The sequence below is a fragment of the Equus quagga genome, chromosome 12 (assembly GCF_021613505.1).
Source record: "Equus quagga isolate Etosha38 chromosome 12, UCLA_HA_Equagga_1.0, whole genome shotgun sequence".
Classification (NCBI taxonomy): Eukaryota; Metazoa; Chordata; class Mammalia; order Perissodactyla; family Equidae; genus Equus; species Equus quagga.
Window position 1 is genome coordinate 106,685,876 of NC_060278.1, and position 24,052 is coordinate 106,709,927.

Here is a 24,052-nt window from a genome sequence, read left to right on the forward strand (position 1 = left end):
CCTCCTTCACCAGCAAGCATCCGGGGTTTGGTAATTTTCTATTTGCAAGCCCTCTCTCCCCCTGGACGGGGAGCTCCCTGAGCTGCCCCTGTTTCTGGTTCATCTTTGTAGGTCTGGGGTTCTGCACGTGACCTGGCACGGAACAAGGAGGTGCTCAAGAAACTGTTGAATGAATGGAAAGGAAACGCTTCATTCACCACAAATGCGAACTTGCATTTGCAGGGGGACACCTCCTCCGGCCATCAGTCCTTCAAGTGATTCCACAGGAAAGGAGAGGGCAGGAAGCGACAAGTGAAGGAGACCCCGCAGAGAAGCGCGGGCGCCAGAGGGCTCCTTGGGATGAGGCCAGGACACCTGCGAAGTCAGTGCAACACTTTGGCCGGCCACAAGGAGGGCCGGACCTCCCACATTCCCCAGCACATTGCAAAGCCGGGTGGAAGCCCTCCCAGGCGGCCGCGCCCCGCCCGCCGGCATCGCTGGGACCTGGGACTCGCCCACCGCACCCGGGCAGGAGGAGGAAAGTGACAGGAAGTCAGAAGTTTCCCCACAGCAGAAGTCTTCCCCTCCCGTCCTCGGCCGCCCCGCCCCGCGAGGAGGGACCGCCACAAGTGGATAAGGCAGTTGGGGTCCCGCTCTCCAGGTCCCCACACGCAGGGCCCCGCCTGAAGCTCCCCCCTCGCGTGCCATGCACCCGGAATTCTGTGGGAGGCTCCCAGGGAGGGGCGGGGCCGCCCCAACTGTTACTTACAATCGTCTAAGTCATCCTGCAAGTCCACAAAGTACAGGGGGATCTCTGAAAACCAAGAGACATACAAGGAGTTACGAGGGGCCCGCCTCGGGCGGGCTCAGGGGCCGGCGGGAGGCCCCCGGCCTCGAGGGGCGGTCCCGGCCGGGGCAAGGGGAGCCTCGGAGCCCAGCCCCACTCACCCGCCATCTTGGGATGGGCCTGGAGGCGGGGCCGGCGAGCGGGGGGCGGGGCCTCTGCCAATGGCCCCGCCCCCCGCGCGTCCCCGAGCGCCTCGCGGCGCCAGCCGGGCCCCGCCCTCGCGGCGAAGGTGGCTGCCGAGGTGGGCGGGGAGGTCAGGTGACCGGCCAGCGTCCCAAGATGGCGGCGGCGGCGGCGCCCGCGAGGCCGCAGCCCTGTCCCGGCTGCTGAGGGGGCTCCCGCGCGGCTGGCGGCAGACGGGCCGGGCCGAGGGCCGGCGAACGGGCAGCCGCTGTCTCTGCGCGCCCCGCGGCCGGGGCTGGGCCGTGCGGCGGCGGCGCCGGGGGATGCTCGTGCTGGGCCCGGCCTCTCCCTCCTCAACTTAGGGCGGCGGCGGGCCCGCGCCCCTGGCTCCCGGGCCATGGCTCTGAGGGAACTCAAAGTGTGTCTGTTGGGGGTGAGTGGCGGCGGGCCGGCGGGGAGGGCCGCGGGGACCGGGTGGGCCGGGGACCCGGGCGTGCCCACGTCCCCTCCACCCCTTCCCCCAGCCTCCGTGCGGGACGACCTCCCTCCATCCCCGGGCCGTCCTGCCCACCTTGCCGCACCCTCCTGAAGGTCCTGCTGGCAGGAGGCATCCTCCCCCATACCCCTCCCTGGAGCCCAAGGACTCTTCCCGCCCCTCAAAGGGTGAAGAGGCCTCCCCGCCCCTCCATTGCATCTGGGTTAAGAGCAGCTCTTAGTTTCCTCCCAAGGTGCTAGTTAGGAGTTAGCCAAGTCTCCCAAAGTGAAACCGGTGACAGGTCTTAGGTTTTAGAAGCAGCAGTAGCCGCCCTTCCCCTCTGCTTGGCGTTTTTGAACTTGTGGGATACCCCTGACACTTCCTGCAGAGTTACTTTCGGGCGTGGGGCGGGGGCTCGTGCAAATCGGGAAGCTCCAAAGACTAGTTTGAACCTCCAGCTTCCTGTCGTGTCAGGGCCGCTTTCCCATTTAGTGCAGGCTTTCTGAAGTTGATGCTCTCGTGCCTGAGTTGCTGCCTTAAAGACTGAAAAGGCTTCCAAGAACTAGTCTTCCCCCTTCCCAAGTGGGGGGGGGGGGGGGGCTGGGATTGCTCAGGGATTACTAAAAGTAATTGAAGAGTTCATAGTTTACTTATACATGTGAAGAAGCAAGTGAGTTTGTCACTTTTCACACTAAGTGGAAACTTGGGTCTTTCAAAAGGCCCTAAGATCTCTTAAAAACTGCAAAAAACCCCTCTCCCACAATACATTTTGAGTTCTTCTAGTTACTCCCACTGAATTTTTATGAAAACCTTCATGTCCCGTAACTTCTAAAATTTGCCTAGTATCTAGAGTGATTTTTTTCTAAAATCCTGAATTTATGGCACGAAGTAGTTTTCCGTGTCTGCAAGCAGGTAAGCTTTTGCTAATTCGCCCCTGTCATTCTCTTTCAGGATACAGGTGTAGGTAAATCAAGCATCGTATGGCGCTTCGTGGAAGACAGTTTCGATCCCAACATCAACCCGACAATAGGGTAAGAGATTAAGTTTATTGAATATGCATCTGTAGGTGTGTTGAGAGTCCTTCCAAGTAAAAAATGTGTTGCAGGGGTAGGCATCTCCGTTTTACACTGTAGTGAATTCAGAGACAATGGTTTCCATCATCTCTGGAAAGACCTGAAAGAATACAGCAAGGATTGGTGTGTTTTAGAAGAATTATCTTTTGACTTGTGAGGAGTGAAAACTTCAAAATGAAAGTGTGAATTAAAGCTTTACTTATTAGAATATACATAGAACCTTCTATCTGTAAATGTCAACAGCAGTTATGCCTTAAAATAAGGCAGGAGAAAAACAGGTCTTGATACTGTTTATTCAGGCATGTCAACTAAAAGGTATTTAGATGGTTTTAGTTCTTCCTGAAAAGTAGAAGGGTGAGATCCAAACCCTTCTCACACGTTACTGCACTAGTAGTAATAATGAATTAATAAGTTAATGTTGAGATGTAAGATGTTTTCAGTGTCTAGTTCATTGGATAAGTGAAATTGGCTTGCTATAGGTTTTCGGCTCTGTAAGAAAACTTTTTTCAGTGTTTAAATATCATAATATTAATGCTTTCTTTGAGAAGCTGTGTTTTATAGGTTTCAATACTATGTTAGGTTTGTAGAACTACTAACTGCTTGCTGTTTTTATTGCAAACTTCCAATCAAATAGTTTCTTTGACTTAAGGAAAAATTCTACTCTGCCTAATAGAGAAATATTTTCCAGTATACACATACACGTTTGAAGGCATGGAGATGAAACCACCACTAACTTTCTGAAATTAAAATGCCTTTCAGTATCCTTCAAGAAAGAACTAGGTATGTCCACATGTTTAAAGCGTGAGCTCATCCTCCTCGGGGCCTGCCTGTCTCTACCCGCTTGGGAAAGTGAAGTGGCAGGAAGTGATAGCAAGTGGTGCTGGTGACTCAGTGAGTGACACACTTCACACCCAGCCAGAGCTGAAAACACAGCTCTGAAATACCCAAAAGCCACCTTGGGTAGAAGTGCTCTATCAGATAAGGAGAGAGAAGAATAAAGGGTGTAGCTCCGGCAGTCGTGGCGGGGCCTGCAGCCCTGTCCAGGCGTCCACTGGTGGCCACCTCTCCCAGTCTGACAGCTGCTGGGTTAATCCCTCTCTCTTCACCGGGTGGTCTTGGCTCACATTCCACAGGAAATAGGAATGCAAGACTCTTGCCTGCCTTCCTTCCCCCTTGCCCCGTTTCTTTTTCCTCAACTTCAGCAGGTGTCTTCCTCCTTCATGACCAACTACCTACACATCTGAGCTCTGGAGCCCCCCCTCTTCACCAGTTCTCCCCTTTCTTTCCCAGCCCTGCCTTCATATCATAGCCTGCAAACGTGGTCCTAATCTATCTGCTCCACTAAGACAGTACCATTCCCCAAGCCTGCTACACAACTTGTGGAGCTCTCAAAAGAGAAGTTACTACTTTCTTAACTGCTGCTCCCTCCTCAACCCACATCATCACAATTCCCCTCCCACCATGCCACTAAAACCACCTTCCCTGGGTACTGGTGGTACCATCTATTTGCCAAAACCGATGGCATTTTTTTTTTTCTTTATTCATTCATTGAGTCCCCACTATATTCCCGATGCTAGACTGGGTGCTGGTGATTTAGACCAGGGGTCAGCAAACTATGGCCCTTTGGCCCACCTCTTGTTTTTGTAAATAAAGCTTTATTGAAATGCAGTCACACCTGTTTGTTTACATATTGTCTTCACTGCTTTCAGGCTACAATGACAGAGTTGAATAGTTGTGACTAAGACCCTGTGGCCCGTAAAACCAAAAATATTTAGTCTTTGGCCCTTTTCAGAGAAGGTTTGCCAACCCCTAATCCAGATAAGCACCGTCCCTCAGGGATCTTACCTCCAAGGAGGAGGAGAGACATTCTGTAACTAATGTACGGGAAATTATTTATTTGACCATTTTCGGTACTACGAAGGAGAAGTGCTGTGAAAGCATGTAACAGGGGCCTGACCTAGGCCTAAGGGAATGGGTCATTACTAAGGGAGACAGTGAAACTCTAAAGCACTTGGAAGCCCTGGCATTTAAATATTGAAAGATGAGTGGATTATAAGTCAATAAAAAGTTGAAGGAGAAACGTTTTTGAAGAGAGGAATCTAACTGATTGGTGGTGTTGAGGGCGGTGAGTAGCTTGGGGGACAGCAGGAACTGTGCACTGGGGGCACAGAGCATGTTGGAGGGGTGCCCAGGAGGCTGGTGAGGCAGCAGGAACTGGGCACCGGAGCTCAGGAGCAGCTCCCACGTCACTTACCACAGACATCTTGGAATGAGCTCTGTGTTCCCTAGTTCTCTTCCTCCGGCTGTGATCGTGCTCCCTCAGTGTTCTCTCCTTCTCCTACTGATTTTGTACGTGTTGGTCTTCCCCAAGCTGTGTCCTGCTCTGTATGTTTCCCAGTGGTGCTCTCACCCCATCCCGCACCTAAGTTTCACCTATGTGACAGAACCTCCAAGTCAGCTTCTCTGGCCTTTCTCCTTAGGGCCAGGCCCATATTTCCAACCCATGATTTAGACCTCATCCCCTGCAGAACTCGGTTAATATCCCTCCTCTGATCCTAAATCCCTTACTCCTCCCATATTTGTGGTCTTCCCTAATGGCCCAAATGTGTCATATGAGGAGGAAGAGCATGGGCCCTGAGGAACCATCTTGCGTGGTCTTAACAGGGCCTCCACCATTTGCCAACTGGGAGAACTTCCAGGCAGATGACTGAGCCTCTCTGTTGGGGGTCGCCTGCCTCCTGGGGTTGTTGGGAGAATATGATGACACACAGGACACGCACAGAAAGTGTGCCGTGAGTGTTGGTTGGTAGTAGTATGTGATCACATGCCATTTGTCATCACACCCCTCTCCACCCTCCTGTCCCACTCCCTTGAACTCCTCATTCATGTCAGTTCTGCCCAGTCACTGCCGCCGGGGCCCTCCTCCCCATCCCACAGCTCGAAGCCCTCATCCTGCCTTCCCTAGACTGTTGTGTGAGTTTCACAGCTGACTGCCCTACCTTCTCCTCTCCCACTTTCAGCCAATTCTCATTGCTGTTGTCTGAGCTTCTTTAAAGACAAGTCTGATTACCTTGCTCGAGACCATGACAGAGGAGACCTTTCCCAGTCTGGGACCCAGCCTTGTGTCTCATCTGCTTCCTCCATACTGGCCTTGCTCACTTCTCCCCACTACACACATATACCAAGTAACACCCTTTCCACACCTGCGTGCTTTGCACATGCTGTTCCCTCTGCGGGACCCTTTCTCTTTCTTGTCCCCTTGGTAAGTTCCTGTTTATCTGTCAAGACTAAAGTAGAGGGGCCGGCCCCATGGCCGAGTGGTTAAGTTCACGCACTCTGCTTCAGCAGCGCAGGGTTTTGCTGGTTTGGGTGCTGGGCATGGACATGGCACCGCTCGTTAGGCCATGTTGAGGCATCGTCCCACATGCCACAACTAGAAGGACCCACAACTAAGATATACAACTATGTTCTGAGGGGATTTCGGAAGAAAAAGCAAGGGGAAAAAAAGAAGATTGGCAACAGTTGTTAGCTCAGGTGCCAATCTTTAAAAAAAAAAAAAAGACTCAAGTACACTGTTAGCCCTTCTAAAAGTTGCACACTCCGGTGCTGGCAGGGACCAGGCAAGGATGTAAATAAAGGAAATGGCCCAGGTGGAAGAACTTGAGGCTCTCAGATGCGAACTGCCTCAATTTCCTGCCTTCCCTGCACCATACTCCCCTTATCTTCTTATCTCCATGAGCACTTTCCTTCAGTTTCCTCTGGATCCTCATCCCTTAATCCTCCCTTTGTATGTACAGTTCCTGCAAGACCCCTCCGATGTCGTTTTGTCTGCTCTTGCCTGATGACCTTACTCATGTCATGGCTTCAGGTTGCATCTATAACAGGAATTTTCAAAGCTGAGGCTCTTTTCAGACTTATATGTGCCTCTGACCCTTCTCCCCGCAATACACATACACTGGGGAAGACATAGCCCCCTTTAAAATCACCACTGTAGTGAGCTGCAGTCACCAGTGGGAGCATATTGTGTTCCTCAGGTGTGCTGGGATGGGAAACTGGTTGAGTGTCACTGATTGCGTGTGACTAAGTCCCGCCCACTAACCCTAAATTCTCTCTTAAGCTCCAGACCTGTACATTCTGTTGACCCTGGTGCCGGTGCCCACACGTGGCCCACAGACACCTGGGGACTCTACATATTCCGGACTGAGTGTCAACTCCCCACTGGAGGCTTGGGCCTCTGCTCCCCTTTCCATGGACTCTGTGGTAGAGACAAGGACCAACGTGTCCTCACTTACTCAAGCCAGCAACCTTGGCATCCTTCCCAAATCCCCCTTCTCATCCCCCTCCCCTCCCTGAAGCCAGCGTGAGTCACTAGCTCCTGTCCAGGCCACCTCCTAAATATCCCTCCATCTCTGTTGCTGTTCTTGACTTCTAGAACTTCATCTTCCCTCATGGTGGTCCAGACTTGGACTCTGTCCTTTGCCAGCTAGTTAACCCTGAATCTGTTTCCTCATCAGCAAAATAAGGGTAATGATGATACCAACTCCATGTTGTTAGGAGACTTCCATGAGATACTGCATTTAAAACGCTAGGCTAAGTGCCAGGGACACTGGGCTTCAACATGGTAGCTATTGATCTTTTAAAAATGTTTTAAAATTATTTTATCAAAATAATGTGTATGTGGTTTTTCTGTAACAACAGGGCTTGCGGTTAAGTACAACAGTCCCCTGGGTCACCCTCACGCGTTCCCTGGCGGCAGCCGCAATTATGATGAGATTTCGCTGTTTTTTCTAATCTTTCTCCAGACTTTTTCATAACATGCATAGACTGATAATACTCGATCCTTCCTCTCCTCTTCCCTCCCCCCACTTCCAATTTTAGGCATTATCTACTGACTGTTTTTTTGAAAGATGAGAATTTAACCATCCTTCTCCTCCTACCTCCCTCTGCACGTTTGCTCTCCCTCCATCTTTCCATTAAAGCTGTATCATTGAGAGTCAATATAGTATATAGAATGCAGGCTTTCAAGCCAGGCTGGCTGCCTTCACATCTCAGTTCTAGCACTTAGTTGCTCTGTGACCTTGAGCAAATTATTTAACCTCTTCGTGACTAAATTTGCACATTTGGCTTATTAGTCACATCTAATTTTAAATTTTGAAAACAGAGTTAAAACATAAAAATTACTTAGAATGGTACTTGGCATATGGTAAGCATTTGTTATTTCTTAGCAATTGTAATTTTTTAATAAACTTTTAACACTGGGTGTTTTTGACTTTATATAAATGGAATTAGACAGTATATATTCTTTTGTCTCTGCTTCTTTTGTTCAAACATTGTGAGATTCATCCGTGTTGTTTCGTGTAATAATGGTTTTCATCACTGTATAGTAAGTATCTGGTTGGATGAATATACCACAGTTTATCCATTCTACTGTTAGACATTGTGGTCGTTTCTAGTTTGGTGCTATAACAAGTAATTATGCCATGAACATTCTTGTACATGTCTTTTGTGCCCATATCTATGAAATTTCTTTGGGATGTAATATATATGTATATAGCTGGCAGTGGAATTCCTGGGTCAGAGGAAATATGTATCTTCAACTCTAGTAGATATCTTACAAAATATTGTACCAAATTACGTCCCACCAGCAGTGTATGGGAGTTCGAGTTGCTTCGTATCCTCTACTACATTTGGTATTATCAATCTTTAATTTTAGCTTTGGAGGGTGTACAGTAGTACCTCATTCTGGTTTTAAATTCTATTTATTTAGATGACTAAAGCTGTTGAACACTTTTTCATATGTTTATTGGCCATTTGGTTATCAGCTTTTGTAAAGTGCCTATTTAAGAATCTTGTTTGGGGCTGGCCCAGTGGCGAAGCTGTTAGGTGCGTATGTTCCACTTCGGCGGCCCGGGGTTCACCAGTTCAGATCCCAGGTGTGGACGTAGCACTGCTTGGCAAGCCATGCTGTGGTAGGTGTCCCACATATAAAGTAGAGGAAGACGAGCATGGATGTTAGCTTAGGGCCAGTCTTCCTCAGCAAGAAGAGGAGGATTGGCAGCAGATGTTAGCTCAGGGCTAATCTTCCTCAAAAAAAAAAAAGAATCTTGTTCATTTTTCTCTTAGACTGACAGTTATATTCTTATTGATTTGAAGGCGATATGTAAGAATTCTGGATACTGGTCATTTGTTGGTTCTGAGTGTTGCAGGTACTTTCACTCTGTGACTGACCTTTTCACTCTCTTGACAGGATCTTTTCATGAACAGTTGTTACTTTTAATATAGTCCATTAAATCAATCTTTTCCTTTATGGTTAGTACTTTTTATGTCCTGATTAAGAAACTAGTTCACCAAAGTCATAAAAATATTCTGTTATCTTACAGAAATTTTGTTTAAATTTTCAGATTTAGATCTAAAATTTACCTGGAATTGATTTCTAGATGACATGTTAAGCAGAGATTAAGTTGTGGGGTTTTTTGGCTTTTGTTCTTGTTTTTGTGTTAATTCCAACAGGCAAGTCCAGTAGTCTTGGTCTCTCTCTTTTTCTTTAAGACCCATAACCCACTCCCCTGAACTGAGCACATACAGTGATGGCATTGTCATAAATTAAGCATCCATATTTATAGGACTTATGGATTTTCTCTTATATTCCACTGGTCTGTGCTTTTAATTGACTTTACTGAAGTATAATTTACATGCAATAAAGCATTTTATTTTTAGTGAATGTTTTGATAAATTCTGACAAATTTATACATCTATGAGAGCCCCACCACGATCAAGATACAGAACACTTCCATCACTCCAGTTGGTTCCTTTTTGCCCCATTCTATTTTCAGCTCCACCTCTACCACCAGCTCCAGGCAACCGCTGACAAGCTTTCTGTCACTGTAGATTATATTTGTCTTTTCTAGAGTTTCATGTAAATGCACCTGCTATTTATGTACTTTTGTGTGTCTGAATAATGTTTTTTGAGATTCATCTGTATTATTGCATGTTCTGGTAGTTCATGCCTTTTTGTTACTGAGTAGTATTCCGTTGTATGGGATATCCCACACTTTGTTTATTCATTTACCAGTCAATGAACATTTGAGGGTTTTTTTTTTTTTCCAAGTTTTGCTATTACAGATAAAGCTGCTGTAAACATTTATGTGCACATCTTTGTGTGAACGTGTATCTTCTTTTGGGTATATATCTAGAAGTGCAGTTGCTCAGTCATCTGCTAAGTACATGCTTAATTGTATAAGAAACTGTCAAACTATTTTCCAAAATGATTGTACCGTTTTACGTTCCCTCCAGCAACAGAGGAAAGTTGCCATTGCTTCACATCCTTCCCAGTGCTTTGTGTTGTCACTCTTTTTAATTTTAGCTGTTCTACTGCGAGCAGAGTGGTATCTCACTAGTTTTAGTTTGTATTTCCCTAATGACTAATGATGTTGCGAATCTTTTCATTTGCTTATTTGTGTCTGTTCAAATCTTTTACCCATGTTTAATTGAGTTGTTTGTCTTATTTCTCCCAGTCTATAGCTTTTCATTTTCTTACATTATCTTTTGAAGATCAAAGATGTTTAATTTTGATCAAGTCCAATTTATCAATTATTTTTATGTTTTGTGCTTTCTGTGTCCTATACATCCAAGGTCACAAAGATTTTCACCTTTGTTTTCTTCTAGAATTTTTATAGCTTTATGTTTTAATTTTTGGTTTATGATCTATTTCTACTGGTTTTTGTTTACTGTATCGGGTAAGAGTCTAAGATCATTTTTTCCCCATTTGTTTTATCCAGTCATTCTAGCAACATTTATTAATGTTAAATTCTGCATTTATTTAAATCACCTTAGTACCTTTGTCAGAAATAGACTGATATATATGTGTGGGTTTATTTCTGTTCCATTGATCTATTTTGTCTATCCTTGTGCCTGTACGATACACAGTCTTGATTGCTTTATATGTATAGAAATTCTTGAAATCAGGTAGTATAAGTCATCCCACTGTATTCTTATTTTTCAGATGTTTGGCTCCTCTAGGTTCTTTGCAATTTGTGTAAATTTTAGAATCACAATGTCGAGTTCCTGGAAAGAACGAGCTGAAATTTTAATTGAGAATATATCAAATCTATTGATTTATTTGGGGTAGAACTTACATCTTAACAATATTGCGTGTTCTTATCCATAAACATGGTATTTCTCCACTAATTTAGGTCTTTGACTTCTATCAACAAAGTTTTTTAGTTGACATTGTGCGGGCTTTGCACATATTTTGTTAAGTTTTCCCCAAAGTATTTCTTGGTTTTTGATGATTTGTCAGTGGAATTTCTTTATTTCAATTTTCAATTGTTTGTTACTAATATATACACATAAACTTGATTTTTATATATTGACCTTGTATCTTGTGACTGCTAAATTCAGTTAGGTCAGGCACCCTTTTTTATAGATTCCTGGGATTATCTCAGCTGCACAAATATGTCATCTGTAATAGACGGTTTTACTTCTTTCTTTCCAATCTGTATGCCTTTTATTTCTTTTGCTTGCCTTATTGTGTGAGCTAGGACCTCCAGTACTTTGTTGAAAAGTGGTAAGAGCAGGCATCTTCACCTTATTCCTGATCTTGGCGGGGGGGTGGGGGGGTGGTCATTCAGTCTTTCTACCATTTAAGTTTGATGGCTAGGCTCTTGGATTTTTTATCAGTGCCCACTCAGGTTGAGAATGTTCTCATCTATCCCTAAATCAGTGAGAAATTTTTTTTTTTTTTTGTCAAGAATTGTGTTGAATTATGTCACGTGGTTTTTTAATATCTTTAAAACTGTTATTGTGCTTTTTCTTTTTTAATCTTAAAATAGTGAATTACAACTGATATTAAGATATTAAATCAATGTTGCATTCCTAGGATAAATTTTACTTGATTATGCTTTTTTTTAAACTTCATTGAATTCGATTTACTAAAATTTTGGTAAGGATTTTTGCCTCTGTGTTCATGAGGATATTAATCTGAAGTTTCCTGTAATACCTTTCTCTGGTTTTAGTATCAGGGCCTAATAAAATAAGTTGAGAAGTGTTTTCTCCTCTTCTACTTTTTGGGAAGAGTTTATGTGAATTGGTATTATTTCTTCCTTAAAGTTTTGGTATAATTCACAAGTGAAGCCATCTGAACAAGGAATTTTCTTTGTCAGAAAAATCTTAAGTGAAGTTTCAAATTCCTTAATAGATACAGGCCTATTCATTTCTTCCTGAGTGAGCTGTATAGTTTGTCTTTCAAGGAATTTGTTCATTGTATCTGTGTTTTTTAATTTATTGGCATAAAGTTGTTCATAATATCCTTCTATCGTCTTTTTGATGTCTTTAGGATCTTTCCAGCTATGAGTTTATCAATCTTAATGGTCTTCTTCAAAGAATCAGGTTTTGATTTCATTAATATTTATCTATTTTCTATTTCATTGATTTTTACTTTTATTTTCATTTTCCTTCCTGTGCTTATTTTGGCTTAATTTGTTCTTTTTTTAATTTTTTAAAGTGGAAGTTTAGAGCGTTGATTTTTAAGGCCTTTTTTTCTTATATGAACATTTAGAACTATAAACTTCCCTTCTAAGTACTGGTTTAAGTGAATCCCGCAGATTTTAATATGTTGTGTTTTCATTTTCACTTAGTTCAGAGTATTTCTTATTTCCCTTATGACTTGTTTGACCTGTTGGGTTGTTTAGAAGTATGTTTCCTAACTGCCAATTATTCAAGGATTTTCCAGAAATTTTTTATTATTGATTTCTAGTTTAAATCCATTGTGATCAGAGAACGTACTATTATTTCAAACATTTTACATTTGACGTTTGTTTTATAGCCTAGAATATGGTTTTCATGCGTGTTCCATGTATACTAGAAAAGAATGTGCTCTGCTCCTGTTGTGTGGAGTGGTCCATAAACGTTACATAAGTGGGCATGGTTCATAGCACTGTCCATGTCTTCTGTATCCTTACTGATTTTCTCCCCTCTCATTTGCAGTGAAAGGAGTAGTTGAAATCCAACCCTAACTGAGGATTTATTTATTTCTGTTTTTAGTTTAATCAGTTTTTGTTCATGTATTTTGAAACTCTTGTTTTTGAGTGGTATCTACATGTAGCATTGTTACTTTTCATGATAACTTGACCCCTTCACCATCATGAAGTGTCCCTCTTTCCCCTGGAAACAGTCCTGATTCTAAATTCTCCTTTGTCTCATGTCACTGCAATCTCTTCAACCCTCTGTTGATTAGTGTTCGCATGTCTTTTTCCATCCATTTACATTTAACCTGTTTATATCTATATATTTAAAGTGGGTTTCTTGTAGACAGCATTATTGGTCCTGCTTCTGTATCTCATCTGACGGTCTCTGCCTTTTAGTTGGAGTGTTTAGACCTGTGCTGCCCAGTAGAGTTGCCAGTAGCCACGTGTACTGTTTGAATTTAAGTTAAAATTTAAAATTCAGTTCCTCAGTCGTGCTAGATGCCTTTCAGTTCTCATTGTAGAAAGCTCTGTTGTACAGTACTAGTTTAGACCATTTTTATTTTTTGTAACTATCCATATGGTTTGGCATAAATCCACCATCTTGCTATATTTTTCTATTTGCCCCATGTTGATGATTCCGTTTTATCTCCACTGTTGGCTAGTTAGCTCTACCTCTTTGTCTTATTATTTTAGTGGTTGCACTAGGATTTACAATATACTTTATCAATCTGCTTTCAAATAATATACAATTTCACGTATGGCATAGGAACCTTACAAGGGTATACTTTTGTTTCCCCTCTCTAGTTCTTTGTGCTGTTATTGTCATATGTTTCACTTCCGCATCTTATAAAATCCACACTGCACTTTTTTTTTTTTTTGTCATAGTCGGTGATCTTTTAAAAAGATTATTAGTCTTTTTTTCTGGGTCATTGTGCCAATATCACAGTTTCTTAATTTATGTATCTTTGTAAGTCTTAATGTCCAGTGATGTGAGTCCTCTATGTTATTCTTAAAAATCATCGTGTCTGCAGGCTTAATATCCATAATATATAAACAACTCTCGCAACTCAACGACAAAACATCAAACAACCCAATCAAAAAATGGGCTGGAGACATGAACAGACATTTCTCCAAAGAAGATATACGGATGGCCAATAGGCACATGAAAAGATGCTCATCATTGCTGATCATCAGGGAAATGCAAATCAAAACTACACTAAGATATCACCTTATACCCATTAGAATGACAAAAATATCTAAAACTAATAGCAACAAATGTTGGAGAAGTTGCGGAGAAAAAGGAACCCTCATACACGGCTGGTGGGAATGCAAACTGGTGCAGCCACTATGGAAAACAGTATGGAGATTCCTCAAAAAATTAAAAATAGAACTACCATACGATCCAGCCATCCCACTACTGGGTATCTATCCAAAGAGCTTGAAGTCAGCAATCCCAAAAGTCCTATGCACCCCAATGTTTATTGCAGCACTGTTTGCAACAGCCAAGACGTGGAAGCAACCTAAGTGCCCATCAACAGATGAATGGATAAAGAAGATGTGGTACATATATACAATGGAATACTACTCAGCTGCAAAACAGAACAAAATCATTCCATTTGCAATAACATGGATGGACCTTGAGAGAATTATGTTAAATGAAATAAGCCAGCGAGAGAAGGATAATCTGTGTATGACTCCACTCATATAAGGAATTTAAAATTATGGACTAAGAACAGTTTAGTGGATACCAGGGGAAAGGTGGGGTGGGGGGTGGGCACAAAGGGTGAAGTGGTGCACCTACAACATGACTGACAAACGTTAATGTACAACTGAAATTTCACAAGATTGTAACCTATCAATAACTCAATAAAAAAAAAAATCATCGTGTCTGTTTTCATACACCCTAACACACTAGTTCCCAGTGGGTTTTCGATTGGCGTTCCATTGAATTTATAGATTGGTTTGGAAAGGAATGACATATTTAAGATATTGAATCTTCTAATAGGTGAACATAGATTATTCTTCCATTTATTAGCCTTCTTTGTTTTCTCTCAATATTTTTTTCTACTGCTGTGTGTAGTGGACTTACACATCTTTCATTAGATTTATTCCAAGAGGTTTGATGTTTTAATATAGTTTTGTACTGTTAATGTGCTAAATGGTATTGCTTTGAAATATCTTTATTTTTAATCCTTAAACTTTTTATTTCTTGTTTTATTGAATTGAGTAGATCTCCAGTACAATTATTGAATAGATATGGTGGTACTGGGTATTGTTATCTCACTCACATCTTAGCAGGAAGCTTTCACTATCGTACCGTTGCGTGTATTTGCTGTAGTGTTTTTGTACGTACCCCTTACCACATTACAGTGTCCTTCTTTTCATTATTTGCTGGGAATTTTTTTTTTTACGTGAATAAGTGTAGGATTCATCAAAAGATTTTTTCCTACATCTGTTGGGTTGATCACATAATTATTCTCTTTTATGCTGTTAATGTGGTAAATTACGTTGTTGAATTTTCATGGAATAAATCCACTTAGACCGTAATATACTATTCTTTTTATATATCACTGGCTTTAGTTTGCTATTTTCTTTTAGGATTTTTGTGTATGTTTATAAGTAAGATTATCATGTAATACTTCATTTTATAATGAACTTGTTGGGTTTGGTGTCGAAGTTTTGCTTCCCTTATAGAACAAGTTGGGAAACTCTGGAAAAGTTTGTATAAAGTTGCTTTTATTTCTTCCTTAAACGATTAATAAAATTCATCAGTGATGCCATCGGGGCTTCAATTTGTCCTTGTGTAAGAGTTTAAGGAGTCAGTTTCTTTTATAGTTGTAAGATTATCCATTTTAAGATTTTTTTATTTCTTCTCATATTGGTTTTGATAGGTTGTGGATTTGTCTGGTTTGTTTTTTAAGAATTTTGACTCTTTCAAATACTTTTCCCAATTTATTGGCATAAAAAGGTTAAGATCCTTTATCGATATCCTTTTTACATTTCTGACATTAATTTTGCCTTCAATCAACTCTATGGTTTGTGTACTTTCTATTTCATTAACTTCTGCTCCTTTCTTTATTGTTTCTGTCCTGTTCAGTGTGGCGTTGTTTTTCTAACTTCTTGAGATAGATGATTATATCACTGATTTTCAGTCCTTCTTTTCAGTTGTATTTCTTATATTTAAAACCTTATCCGTGGCTTTTGCTGGATCCAACAAGTTTTTATATATCACAATTTCATTATCATTCATTTCAAAATATTTTCCATTTTCTGTTATGATTTCATCTTTGGTCCAAGTGTCATTTAGATGTGTTTCTGAATTTCCAATTATAGGGAAATTTTCTAGTTAACTTTTTGTTGATGATTACTGGCATAATTGTATTGAAATGAGAGAACGTATTTTGTATGATTTAAATCCTTTAAAATCTAGTACAGTTTGCCGTGGCCCAGCATATGTCGATTTGGGTAAACGTTTCATATGTGTTTGGAAAGACTGTATACTTTGCAACTATTAGGTGCCGTGTTCTATGAATGAAATTAGGTCAAGTTTAATAATCATATTGTTCATCTCTCTTGTTATTAATGGTTTTTTGTCCACCTGAATCCATCAGTTACTGAGAGAAATGGGTTAAAATCTCCCACTATGGTTGTATATTTGTCTGTTTATCCTTTTTGTTGTCAGTTTTGCTGTATCTGTTTTGCAGCTACATTAAGTACCTACAAATTTAGGATTTTATTTCTTACTGATAATACAAACCTTCTGACATTCTGAAATGTACTCTTTAGCTCTGGGAATGCATTTTGCCTTGAAGTCTAATTTGCCTGTTATCAGTATAACAACATTATTTCCTTTGATCGATATTTGCTTGGTGCATCTTTGTCTCATCTTTTTGCTTTTAACCTTTGTGTATCTTTATATTTAAGGTGAGTCTCTTGTAAGAAGATTGATTTGATTTTGATAAAGTAAACTCCATGTAACCACCACCCTAATAAAGTTCAATCCTGAGATTTCCGTTACCTCAGAAAGTTCCTTCCGTGAGCCACACTCCCCCGAGCTGTGGGTTAATGTGTCTATTCTTGAATTTCACATAAATGAAACAACACAGAACATACTCTCTGGTGTCTGATTTCTTCTCCCTCCATAAAACAGTGTTTTGGAGATTCAAGCATTGTGTTGCATGTCCCTTTTTCTTTTCAATTGGTGAGTAATATTTTATGAATGGATCACAATTTGTTTATCCGTTTGTTCTCTTGGTTATGGACATTCAGGTCATTTCCAGTTTTTGCCTGTTATGAATTAGATGCTGTGAATATTCTTTTACAACTCTTTTTGTGGACATAGGTTTTCATTTCCTTTGGGTGAGTAACTAGGAGTAGAATTTCTAGTTCATGGAGTAGGTACGTGTATAATTTAATAAGTTACCAATTGTCCAAAGTGATCGTATCGTTTTACCCTCCCACCGGCAGTGTCTAGAAGTCCAGTTGCTCTGCATCCTCACCAGTCTTTGTCTTTTTTACTTTAGTAATTCTAGTGGATATAAAATGATATCTCATTGTGCTTTTAATCTGCATTTCCCAGATGACTAATAATGTTAAGCATCTTTGCAATCACTTATTTGTCATTCATTATCTTTTATGAAGTCATTATTCAAGTCTTTTTTGCCCATTTTTATTTGGAATGTTTGTCTTATTTCTTACAGATGTGTAGAAATTCTTTATATATTGCAAATACAGCTCTTTTGTCAGATATATTTATTGTGAGTATTTTCTTCTTTCCATGGCTTGCCTTTTCATTTTCTTAATGAAGTCTTCCATTGAAAAGGAGTTTTAATTTAATAAAGTCCACGTTACCAGTTTTGTCTTTTCCAGTTCATGCTTTTTTGGTTCTCTGTAAATACTGTGCCTGCTGTAAGGTTTCCGAGATGCTCTTCTATGTTTTCTTCCCGCTTTTAGGTTTACGTTTAGTTCTTTGATCCATCTCCAGTTAGTTTTTCTGTGTTGTGTGAGGTAGAGGTAAAGTTCATTCTTTTCCCATGTGATTATCCAGTTGTCCAGCATCATTTGTTGACTTTTTTTCCCTGTTGAATAGCCTCGGCATCTTAGTGAAAAATTATTATATTGAGTCTTCTGACCGTGAGCCAGGTATCTCTCTCCATTCACTTGAGTCTCCTTTAATTTCTATCTGCATTGATATGTCGTTTTCAGTGTGGGAGTCTTAAAAGTATTTTTTCCCCTAAATATTAACGTTTTATAAACTCTTGTAAATGGAATTGTATTTTTTCATTTTATTTTCAATTGTTACCTGCATATAGAAATACCATTGATTTTTTTGTATACAGTAATGGTTGCTTAATGACAGGATATATTCTGAGAAATGTATCTGGTGAGTCGATTTTGTCATTGTGCAAACATCATAGAGTGCACTTAGACAAATCTAGATGGTATAGCCTACTACCCACCTGGGCTACATGGTACAAATGTTATGGGACCATCGTCATATATGCTGTCCATCCTTGACCGAAACTTCATTATGCAACACATGACTGTATTGACCTTATATACCTTAATCCTGTTAAATTTATTCTAGTAGCTATCCTGTAGATTCTTTTGGATTTTTTACATACTCGATTATGTTGTCTGAGAATAAAAACAACTTGACTTCTTCCTTTCCTTTTAGTTTTTTCCATACCTTACTGCACTGGCTAGGACCTCCAGTACCATACTGAATAAAAGTGGTGACCAATATCCATCCTTGCGTGTTCCCAGTCTTAGTGGTAAAAGATTAAACATTGTACTATTAAGTATGATCTTAGTTGTAGGTTGCCCATTATTAAGATGAGGAAGTTTTCTTCTATTTCTGGTTTGCTGAGAATTTTAATCAAGACTGGGTCTTGAATTTTGTCTTAATACTGTTCTGCATCTAGTTAGATGATAATGTGGTTTTTCTCCTTTTTTCTGCTAATGTGGTGGATAACTGTCTTGGTTATATATTGCCAAGTAACAAATTATCCCAGTACTTGGCTGCTTGAAACAACAAACATTTATTATCTTACATTTTCTGTGGATCAGGAATCTGAGCAGCTTAGCTGATATGGTTCTGGCTCAGGATCGCTTATGGTATTGCAGTCAAGATGTCAGTCGGGGCTGTAGTCATATGGGTGCTTGCCTGGGGGTGAAGGATCTGCTTCCAAGATGGCTCACTCACATAGCTGCGGGCTAGAGGCCTCAGTTCCTCAGATGTTTACCATGTGAGCCTCTCCATAGAACTGCTTGAGTGTCCTCACAACAAGGCAGCTAACTTTGCCCAGGGCAAGTGATCCAAGAGAGCAAGGAGAAATCTGCAATACCTTTTATGACCTGTTTGTGGGAGTCACCTGCCATGGCTTCTGTTCATGAGGGAGTTACTAAACCCATCTCAAACTCTTGAAGGGGAGGGTATTAAAAAACAAAAAAGTGACGTATTTTTAAACCACTACAGTTAGAGCAATTGAATTTCAAAAGTTTAATCATCCTTGCTGTATCTAATCATGAGTAAACATCAGACAAACTTGAATTGAGAAACATTTTACAAAACAACTTATTTTGTAATCTGCAAAAGTCTAAAAGTCAAGGAAAGGCTGAGAAGCTGATCCAGAGTGAAGGAGACCGGAGTCATGACAACTAAATACAGCATGCGATTTTGAACTGAATGTTTTACCAGGAAGGATATTATTATATAGGCAAGTGGCAAAACTCAGATGAGTTCTGAGGAATAGGTGGTAGCAATGTGTTGATGTTAATGTAACAATTTTAATGATCTTATTCTGCTTATATAGGAGAGTATTCTTGCTAATAGGAAATGTCCACTAACTTTCAGAGGTAATGAGGCAGCTTACTCTCAAATGGTTCAGGATAAGTAAATTCTGTACTTGTAGCTTTTCTCTAAATTACAGACTTTCAAGTTTTTTTTAAATGATGGTTGTTTTACTGTCAAGAAAGACATTAAAAGACCATTTCCGTTTTTCCCCTAATGTCATTAAAAGACAGCTAGTTGTTTGATGTCAAACATTATAACATTGTAATGTTGACACCCTCTTCCCCTGACTTTCCCCATATGGGGACTCCTTACTTTGGTGAGCCTTTGATGCCTGACTGTGGGCCACCCCACTCTCCACCACGTACACCTACCTGCTTGGCCCAGCTAATAGTGACTTTGAGATTAAGTAATTATTCAGGGCAAGAGGGGAAAAAAGCAAAAATAATTTTATTTTACATTTCCAATGCTCTTCATTTCTTCCTCTAGAATTGAATTTTTTTTAATTTTTATTTTTTATTGCAGTAACGTTGGATTATAACATTATATAAGTTCACGTTCATCGTAATATATTTTGAATTCTGTGTAGATTGCATCATGTTCACACCCAAAAACTAATTATAACCCATCACCACACGTGTACCTAATCCCCCCTTTTGCCCTTGTCCCTCTCCCCTTCCCCTCTGGTAACGACCAGTCCAGTCTCTGTTGCTATGTGTTTGTTTGACGTTGTTTTTATCTTCTGCTTATGAGTGAGATCGTGTGGTATTTGACTTTCTCCCTCTGACTTATTTCACTTAGCATAATACCTTCAAGGTCCATCCATATTGTCACAGATGGCCGGATTTCATCATTTCTTATGGCTGAGTAGTATTCCATTATGTATATATACCACATCTTCTTTATCCATTCGTCCCTTGATGGGCACCTAGGTTGCTTCCAAGTCTTGTCTATTGTGAATAATCCTGCAGTGAACATAGACATGCATGTATCTTTATGCGTTTGTGTTTTCAAGTTCTTCGGATAAATACCCAGCAGTGGAATAGCTGGGTCATACGGTAGATCTATTCTTAATTTTCTGAGGAATCTCCATACTGCTTTCCATAGTGGCTGCACCAGTTTGCACTCCCACCAGGAGTGTGTGAGGGCTCCCTTCTCTCCGCATCTTCTCCAACACTTGTTTCCTCTTTTGTTAATTATAGCCCTTCTGACCGGAGTGAGGTGATGTCTCATTGTAGTTTTGATTTGCATCTGCCTGATAACTAATGATGTTGAACATCTTTTCATGTGCCTGTTGGCCATCTGTATATGTTTTTTGGAGAAATCTCTGTTCATATCTTTTGCCCATTTTTTAATTGGGTTGTTGGTTTTTTTTGTTGTTGAGATGTATGAGTTCTCTGTATATTTTGGATATTAACCCCTTATCTGATATATAGTTTGCAGATATCTTCTCCCAATTGTTAGGTTGTCTTTCGTTTTGTTGATGGTTTCCTTTGCCTTCCATTGCTCTCATTTCTTCCTGTAGAATTGAATTTTCATCTGATGTCATTTCCCTTCACCCCGAAGAAGTTTTTTAACTTTTCATGTATTCAAGGTTCCTGGTGACAGATTCCTTCAATTTTTGTTTATCTGGAAATGTCTGTATTGCATCCTCACTTTTGAAGGCTATTTTTGCTAGATATAGATTTCTGGGTTGATTTTTTTTTTGTTTTTCTTTTTTGTACAATATAATGATTTGATATTTGTACATATTGCAAAATGATTACCACCAGTAAGTTTAGTTAACATCTATCACCACACATAGTTACAAAAATTTCTTTTCTTGTGACGAGGACTTTTAAGATTTACTCTCTTAGCAACTTTCTAATATACAATAGGGTATTATTAACTATAGTCACCATGCTGTACGTGACATGGGCGAAATGGTGGGTGAAGGTGGTCAAAAGGTACAAACTTGCAATTATAAAAAAGTCCTGGGGATGTCACATACAGATTTTTTCTTTCTTTCATCATTTTAAATATGTTATTCTGTTGTATTCTGGCCTCCATGGTTTCTGCTTAGTGGCTGGTCATCATCCTTAACATTGCTGCCCTGTATGTAAAGTATCTTTTTATTATCTGGCTGCTTTTAAGATCTGCTCTTTATCTTTTGTTTTTAGCAATTTACTGTAATATGCTAGGTACATAATATACAGTAGGTTAAACCATTAGATATTGTCTCACAGGTGACTGAGGGCTGGAGTTTTCTGCCATCTTTTTCTCTCATTCTTAGGATCGCATCATTTCTATTTATCTGTCTTTCAGTTCAGCTGATACTTCTACTGTCTGTTAAGCACATCTACTATAATTTTTCACTTCAGATACTGTCCTTAATTCTAGAATTTTCATTTGATTCTTCTTTATATTTTATATACTTAGATTCCCCGTCTGTTTGCTCAATATGACTTTTTCTTTAAATCCTGATTATGTTTATAGTAGCTACTTTTAAAGTACCTGTCTACTACTGCCAACATCTGGATCAGCTCAGGATCTGTTGCTATTTACTCTTTTTTCTCCTTACCTTGGGTCACATTTCTTTACATATTTAGTAAGTTTTTATTGCATACTGGACACAGAAGAAGACAGGTTGCAGAGATTTTAGGTTCTCTTATCTTCTGCTGAGGAGTGCTGAGTTTTGTTTTAGCGGAAAGTTAAATTATGGACTAATCCTTGAACTGGTGGAAGCTTGCTTTTACACTTTGTTAGAATGGTTCAATTGGAGTGTTGCCTTTAGCTTTATGGTAAATCCTTATTCTTGGGATATTGTCTCTTTCTAAGGTGTGACCTATCTGGGTTTTCACTCAAGGTGTTCACTGAGCCCCTGTAACTTGGCAGGATTCAAACTCCCAACTCTGTTTCCTGCAGCTGGGAGCAGGTAAACTCTCTGCTCGGCTTTTCCAGCCTTCCAGTTTTTGCTGTCCTTGGAGTCTTCCCTGATGCGTGTGAGGTTTAGGAGTCCGCTGGGAATTTGAGAGGAGCTTGTGTAGAGATCTGAGGTTCCTCCTCTGCAGCTCCATCCTTTCCAGGACATTCAGTCTCTATTTCCAGCCACACTGGTAGTCCCGAACCTCGTCCTCCAGCCAGCAGCACTGGTTTTCTGCTTGACAGGTTTGTGAGGTTCCAGTATGGGGTACCACCATCATTACTGAACTCAGAACTCCCCAACTTTGAGTATTTAATTATTTTACTTTTAATATAATTACTGATGTATTTATGTTTAAACCTACAATTTTACACTTTGCCTTTTGTTTACCCTGTCTGTTCTATGTTCTTTTGGATTGAATTTTGTTGTGTTTTGTTTTCTTTTTAATGCTGTTTTCCCCTTTGTTATCGTAGTAGTTATACATTCTTTTATTATTATTCTTTAAGTGTTTACTCTAGAAATTACCTTATGCATCCTTGATTTATTCGAGTTTAATCTAAATTACTTTTACCACATTCCAGTAGTGCAAGGATCTCAAATCCCGTCTCTCTGATTGCTGCCTTTATGTTCTTATAGTGTATTTTAATTCTATAGCTTAGACCTCATAGGACATTTATTATTTTTGTACAGTCAACAATCCTATCAATTTCCTCTACACTTTCCATTGCTTTACATTCCTGCCTGCATTTCTCACCTTCCATCTGCAATTATTGACTTCACTCTGAAGAACACTGTTTTGTATTTCCTTTAGCATACTCTTCTGGTGCTGGGTTGTCTATCTGAAAATATTGTAATTCCATCTTTTTTTTTTAACTGAGCTTTTATTTACATATAATAAAATGTAAAGTTCAATGAATTTTTACCCTATACTTGTTTAAGTACTGTCAAGATACAGAACTTTTCCATTACCCTGGAAAGCTCCCTTCCTAGTATATCCACCACTAGCTACCTCACCAACCTAATCACCATTCTGACTTCTGTCACCGTAGAATAGATACCTGTGTTTTTTGGGGGGGGGTTAAGATTTTTTTTTTCCTTTTTTCTCCCCAAAGCCTTCTGGTACGTAGTTGTGTATTTTTAGTTGTGGGTCTTTCTAGTTTTGGCATGTGGGACGCCGCCTCAGCATGGCCTTATGAGCAGTGCCGTGTCCACACCCAGGATCCGAACTGGCGAAACCTTGGGCCACTGAAGCAGAGCCCGCGAACTCAACTGTTCAGCCATGGGGCCAGCCCCAATACGTTTTTAAACTTCATATAAATGAAGTCATATTATATGGACTCATTTATGCTGCCTTCTTTTGCTCACAATACTGTTTTTGAGATTCATCCATGCTTTTGTGTACATCAGTAATTTGTTCCTTTGTATTGCTGGGTAGTATTCCATTGTGTGAATATACCACAGTTTGTTGGATGTTCGATCTCCTCTTGTTGGCATTTAAATGGAGTCTGGTTTTGAGCTATTATGAAAAAGCTGCCATGAATATTTGATTCAGTTCTTTTTGTGGACATATGCACCTGTTACTCTTGATTATACACCTGAGAGTGGAATTTCTGGTTAATAGGCGTATTTGTTATCTATCATTATGTAACAGATTACCCTACAACTTGGCAGCTTAAAACAGCAGTAAACATGTATTATCCCGCATAGGTTTTGTGGGTCAGGAATTCAGGAGCAACTTAGCTGGGTGATTCTGGTTCTTGCCATTTGGACCTCTCCACAGGGCTGCTTGAGTGTCCTTACAACATGGAAGCTGTCTTCCTTATAATAAGTAATCCATGAGAGCCCAAGATGGAAGCTACAATGTCCTTATGACCTCACCTGTTGTTTCCATAATA

The 24,052-nt window shown here is 40.4% G+C and overlaps 2 protein-coding genes across 6 annotated transcripts in view; one reads left to right on the top strand and one right to left on the bottom strand.

The window, feature by feature from the left end:
* LOC124248687 (serine/threonine-protein phosphatase 4 regulatory subunit 1-like) overlaps positions 1-1,348 on the bottom strand; it is an 80,141-nt gene extending 78,793 nt beyond the window's left edge. For 4 of the 5 annotated variants that reach the window (XR_006891120.1, XM_046679056.1, XM_046679055.1 and 1 more), the window contains exons 1-2: positions 928-1,348; positions 749-793 (exon numbers count right to left, since the gene is read on the bottom strand). Coding sequence is in view for 3 of the 5 variants with exons in the window: in XM_046679056.1 (XP_046535012.1) it covers positions 749-793; positions 928-1,348 (466 nt within the window). In the remaining 2 variants the exon portion in view is untranslated. Of the gene's footprint in view, positions 1-748; positions 904-927 lie in introns of those variants that run through there. The other variant, XM_046679058.1, reaches the window with a different exon arrangement.
* RAB22A (RAB22A, member RAS oncogene family) overlaps positions 1,251-24,052 on the top strand; it is a 54,620-nt gene continuing 31,818 nt past the window's right edge. The window contains exons 1-2 of the mRNA XM_046679062.1: positions 1,251-1,382; positions 2,376-2,455. Coding sequence (XP_046535018.1) covers positions 1,347-1,382; positions 2,376-2,455 — 116 coding nt within the window. The 5' untranslated portion in view covers positions 1,251-1,346. The remainder of the gene's footprint in view (positions 1,383-2,375; positions 2,456-24,052) is intronic.